General features: G+C 46.5%; 1 protein-coding gene across 1 annotated transcript; it reads left to right on the forward strand.

Annotated features, from left to right (window-relative positions):
• Window positions 1–46: 46 nt before the first annotated feature.
• Window positions 47–5,478, forward strand: PDGFRL (platelet-derived growth factor receptor-like; the record flags this gene model as incomplete). The annotated part of the gene is made up of 4 exons (XM_010161478.1): window positions 47–198; window positions 1,555–1,851; window positions 2,155–2,294; window positions 5,290–5,478. Coding segments are annotated over 4 exons (778 nt in total), but the record flags the coding sequence as incomplete, so codon positions are not given.
• Window positions 5,479–5,970: the final 492 nt, after the last annotated feature.

Below are 5,970 nucleotides of genomic sequence, written 5' to 3' on the forward strand. Positions count from 1 at the left end.
GCCGGAGTTAAACCACGACACTGCCTTTTGGTTTTCTTCTCCCCAGCATAAAGCAGCTTGACCGGTACGGTCAGCTCACCCTCGCTAACTCCACTGCAGCGGACACTGGAGAATATAGCTGCTGGCTTCAGCTGTGCGGTGGGAACAAGTGCAGGAAGGATGAGACTAAAACGGGTTCAACGTACATCTTCTTCACAGGTAATTAACCCACTGGGGGATGATTAGTGGGAATGTATTTGCTAGTAAGACAGGAATAAAGCTGCATCAGCGATTTCTTTGTGGAGATTTTCTGTTTTTTTTTTTTTTTGTGGATGTTAGGGAATACAGTGCTGGTGAGCAGAAAATTACTTGTTTGGTGTGATTTATGAATCCATTTTCCCTATTGATTATGCTAAGTATATACCCAAAATAATGCATAATGCAATGGAAAGCAAATGCCTTTGAAAATACTGAGACATATTCTGAGGATCTTCTACACAAAGAATAATAATAAAAAAAAAAGGTTTAACTTAAAAATGTGTCTGGATAAAGAAAACAAATCTGTGTAGAAGATTCATCATGTCATGGCATTCGGATGACCACTTGGACTCTTCCCACCCCTTCCAGCTTCCTACCTGCACTGACTTAAAAATCTTGACCTCATTGATCTTGGCAAGGCCATAGTTTCTCCCAAGAGTCCACGTGGCATGTTGAGAGGCCAAACACTCCTCAGGACCTGTGTTGTCCCACAGAGCCTGGGGGTGACCCTAGCCTTAACACTGCATAGATGGGGTCATGGTAGGTAACCCTGCACAGTTACGGCTGCAACAGAGCTGAAATCAAATGCTTAATTAGCTCTTTAAACAGATTCTGAATGGCAAAACCACCTTTGCTGCCTGGTTAGAGCTGAAATAACCTTGGCTAGAAAATATTTCCATACAAAATGCTAAGATGGGATTGAGTATGATATGTTTTGGAGCGAACTCAGTCCATGAGACTGTGCAGCAGCCATTTATCAGAAGTGATTAATGTTCTGAGGATACATTCCTTCAGAAAGGCCAGCATAAACTTTTCAGTCGAGTTGTTATGTAAATGCTCGTGCTGGAAAGAGGAATCTCAGCTTTGTGTTTCTAAGCAGCATGCCAAATATGCCAAAAATTGTATGTAGAGAAAGACACTGGCTCCAAAGAATCTCTCTCTCTCTAGCTGTGCTTCTCTTACCCATGGTGGGGTGTGTTACACTCTAAAAGCGGGCGAGTGAACAGAATCGGATCGAGATGAGTATTTGGAAACTTATTAAAAAGGAATTCTAAAGATTTTCTTAGGATTAAAAAAATCTGATTACAGTGAAGAATACTTTTGTTTTTCGTTTTGATGTTTTTCATGCAAGGGTGAGTGAGCATGTACTCGCAGATTAGAAAAGGTGGGGTGTTTTTCTCATGTGGGAGCGTATTTAAAGCAGAAGGCTTTGGGTTAGTTTTTAACGTTGCTCGTAGCTATCTCCTCTTGTCAAACACAGTTGCTGCTAAACCGAGATGTAGGTGTTATTCTAACTGTATCAACTCTTCTGCACAGATAAAGAAGAACTTTTTGTACCTACTCCCAGTTACTTTGAGATTGTCTACCTGAGCCCAGAGAAACCTGCAGTCATCCCATGCCGTGTTACTACTCCTTCAGCAAAAGTAACTTTACACAGGGAATTTCCAGCAGAAGAAATTGAAACAGATGGAACGGATATTATTTATGATGTGAAGAAGGGGTTTGTCTACCAGCACCCGAGTTCGGATCATAAAGGTGTTGTCTACTGCAAGGCAGAGTCACAAGGAGCACCAGATCAGATCTCCATCAAGTATCACCTCCTGTACGTGGAAGGTAAGGTGCAGTTTTCCATGTTCTTATACAGACTCTTGTTTCTTCTGCTGATGTTGCTTATAAAAAAAAAAAAAAATTAAAGTAAAATAAGCAATGTAATCAGAGTTTTAAAATATTGATGAAAAGTATATGATAAAACTTGGAGGTTTGAATTCCAGCAGTTTCCCAGTGGAGAGGGGAAAGTTGCAGGTGTACATCACTTACTGCTGCGTTAAGCAAACTGAGACAAAAACCGACTCAAGTTTTATCGGTTTATTTAACTTAAGAAACTAATTTTCTGCCCCCTAACACTGTCTTTGTCAGTTCCCAAGGGCCCGCCCTCAGCCACAATTGCAGCATCATCCGGCAGAGCAGAAGTGGGTGACAGCGTTCATGTCGTCTGCACAGTCCTCGGGGAGCCAGAGGTAGATGTGAGCTTCAGGTGGCAGTACCCAGGGCAAGAGGTAAGAGATGCACACCCTGGCCGAAGGGCCTTGTGCTTCGCGAAGGCAACGCTCTGAAGGCCCGTCAGTGTTGAGTTGGAGTCTGGATCCTTTCAGGCCGTGCCTGCCTCTTGCTGGCTCAGGCACGCTGACGGGAGGAGGCAGCCACAGCCCTTTTGAACTTCAGCCCACCTTTCCCCAGCAGCCTAGGAGTAGCACAGGAACGAAGCTGGAGGGCTCTAACCACGTTTGTGAAAACCAAGCTCAGCCACGCTCGCTCCTCCCTCAGGTTTCCATCCCAGAGACACTTGGCCTCTGGCAGAGGTCACGGAGAAAAGCAAAGCCAGCCAGTGTCAGAGCCCCCAAAGCCTGGCCCGTGCCTCTGCGTTTGATATCCCTTCCATCGCCATGGCTCAGGCACGTGAATCGTTGCAGCGCAGAATCTTTAAGCTTGATTGTTGCCCGCATCCAGAAGCACAGAGATCTGCTTCTGCCCAGCTCACCTGGGAGAATCTACTGGAAACTTAGAACTTTGGTTCTTTTTCTTGCACAAAATAAGGTGTATCTATCTGACTCGTGCCTCTGCGTTTGATATCCCTTCCATCGCCATGGCTCAGGCACGTGAATCGTTGCAGCGCAGAATCTTTAAGCTTGATTGTTGCCCGCATCCAGAAGCACAGAGATCTGCTTCTGCCCAGCTCACCTGGGAGAATCTACTGGAAACTTAGAACTTTGGTTCTTTTTCTTGCACAAAATAAGGTGTATCTATCTGACTAGCAGCACTGATGGGCCCCTCGTGTCTCCTTCTACCTACCCAGACCAGCTGCAGCAGGGACTTGTTTCGCTACTGCTGCTTAGCCTGAGCAAAGGCAGGACCACTGGAAGATGGAACCCTTCACCAGAGGGAAGGGATTCTCTAGGACATTCTGTTGCATTGCCAGCCCTCCTGGTGCTGGGCTGTCCAAGGACGATGCAGAGCTTGCTAATGAGGTACTGCAGCAGCACTGGTCTCCCAAAGCCAGCACAGAATTAAGTCATTTAAGGGCAGAGGTAATTGCTTACATGAGTGACTCCAGTTCGGTGGTTACTGGGCTTGAGAAAACTTAAGATCTGAAGGCCCAGATGTGTGCTGTAGCCACTTAGATAGAGGCTGTAGCATTTCGCTGTTACAGGACAGCGTGTGCCTTTTCAGGGGAAAAACAGCGAGGGAGCAAGTGAGCAGATGGAACTTGAACTGCTGGTGAGGGCACTGGGCATGTTGAAGCAGGTTTCTAGCCTCTGCTTAAATCTTAGTTTGTTCTTTCACCTCCCCCTTGCCCCTCCACCTTTTTTTGTCTTGCTGCTGAGACTAGTGAAGTCTGAGAGTTGGTGAGCACTTACAACTTCATGCTGCAGAGGAAGAAAGGTGGGGGTGGAGGGAGGAGAGAGAGAGGAGCATCGGTGGTGGTGGTCACATACACCACCTTTTGTGCAAGACAAAGGACTGAGAGAGGTCAATGCTCTGGGTGTTTCTGTTCATAGCTGCAGGAAGATCAGGGAGAGTGTGTGTTCCCTACCACTGCCCCACCCCACGCCCAGGCTGCACCCTGTGACTTGATCCTGGAGCAGAGGCAGCACTTCAATCCCCGCTAGGCACAGTGCATTGCAGAGACCCTCAGCTCAGCACTCACTCACCTCTCCCTCTTACTTTTTTTTCACTCAGTAGTCTTTTTTTTTTTTTTTTCTCCTTTGCCACTCCCTGGCAATTGCATCTGCTTACTCACCGGCTGTGAATGCATACTGATCTGCTCCATAAGATTCCCTGAAACTAGCTTCAAAGCAGGAGGCAATTAGTAGTTTGAGGAAAAGCCGGGCTAACAGGAGCCCAACCTGGCAAACGGCATCTGCCTTGTGTGGCCTTCACCTTCCTGTTCAGTAGGATCAGGGAAGTTTTACTTGCTGTATGTAAGAACTGAGGCTTGAATGAAGTCTGTGGCAGTACTTGACTGTGGGTGGTGCTTGATTTTCAGGTGGGGAACAGGAGGTGGTGGCTCTGCAAAGGGGCTTGATTCCTTCTAAAGGATTGAGACCTTCCAGATTAATTTACCAGTTTTTCCAAAACTCTCTTGCTAGCTGTTAATGCTTGCCCCTTCACGGTACAACCTCTCACCAGTTGTATCCAGGTTACTGGTGTAGTTCAAGCCAACCTGATTAAAGCTGCTGGCTAGCATGATGGATTTTGGAAGGAAAGAGGCTGCCTTAGGCTTTCTGCAGCCCAGTTTCCCTTGTCTGGTCTTTTGCAAACGGCTGAGGTGCCAGGGAACGTGACCAGATAAACAGCCCATCAGTGAATTCTCTTACAGAAGAGGCAAACAAGGATGCTTAGCAAGATGCTTTTTAGGTTCTGATGTTCTTAAACAGGTTTATTATTTTTCCCTTTGATGCTGCATATGTGTTTTGGAAAGCATGACGTGAGGATCAATTTAGCAGCGTTTGAACTGTGACTGTTGCTCCTCTGTTATCTGATGGTGTGTTTCTGAAACCAGAGGAGGAGGAAGTAGTTTGCAACACACGATGTAAAGCTATGCTCTGTGCTGAGAGAGAACTAGGGTATAGCTTGGTCAACTGCCTCGCGCTGCTGCCCCCTTTCTCTTTGGAGATGTGCCGAAAGCCTGCACATCTATCCCGATGTCTCCCTTGAGGCACCTCACCTGTTGGATCAGAGTACCCCAATACGACCTTAGTAAGTGCCCTGCAGCAGAGCTCCCCCGCGTAGCGCAGGCGGTGCTTCGGCAGCTGATTGCAAAGCTGACTCCATCCCGTACTGGCACTGAGGGTGGAACAGCCACTGTGTTATCCTGATTTGGTGTATGTCTGCCAGACCCTTCCAGTTCCCCTGCTTAAGGCTGGCTTTTGGTGTAGGCTCCTGCTGGCTGAGCCCTTCCTTCAGGGTTTGATAGGGCAGTGTCACTAAAAACACCTTGCAAGATCGAGTTACTCTCTCATGCAGGTGTGTGGTTTTTTTCCTTTTAAACAGTCTGAGAGGCCTGTGATTATCCAAAACTTCTGGAGATTGATAAACAGAGGAACTGGGCATACCACAAGAATCTCGAAGAGCGTTGTTCTTGTTGAGGATTTTGAAGCCAGAGATGCTGGAAACTACATTTGCATAGCTCAGAACTTACAAGGAGAGACAACAGTAGCTACTGAGGTCAAACTAAATTGATCGGAAAGGCTTCGGGACATCAAACAAAAACCGTATGTTATTCAGCATTTATTTTCCGTATTAACGTTTAAATGAAGTTTTCTCTATCGCTGTCTTGTCATGTATCCCTGCATTCCACATTCGCTAGCTTGACGGGCCCAGAGTTCCCTGTGCCCAGCCGCGGTGAGTTGCTAGGATGAAGGCTTATTACGTGTAGGGCCTTTGCAGATGGACTCTCTCCTCAGCCACCGGCATGAGGGTAACCAGCCGTGTGGGTGGTGCCACCCCGCTCTGTGTGAGAGCCGAGAGGGTATGAGATGCCCTCACATGCACCAAGTGGGTGCTGTGCAGTTTGAGAGGACTGTATGTGACTAAAACAACACAAAACCAAACAAAAATAACTTGTTACAGAATTAGTCAATAGCAAATGTTTATTTTGCAAGAATAATTAAATTTGAGTATCATGAAAACGTAAATGTGTATCTGTATGTGTATATGGGTGTTCATGTATGT

The sequence above is a fragment of the Eurypyga helias genome, unplaced genomic scaffold, assembly GCF_000690775.1.
Source record: "Eurypyga helias isolate BGI_N326 unplaced genomic scaffold, ASM69077v1 scaffold9071, whole genome shotgun sequence".
In the NCBI taxonomy this organism is placed as follows: domain Eukaryota; kingdom Metazoa; phylum Chordata; class Aves; order Eurypygiformes; family Eurypygidae; genus Eurypyga; species Eurypyga helias.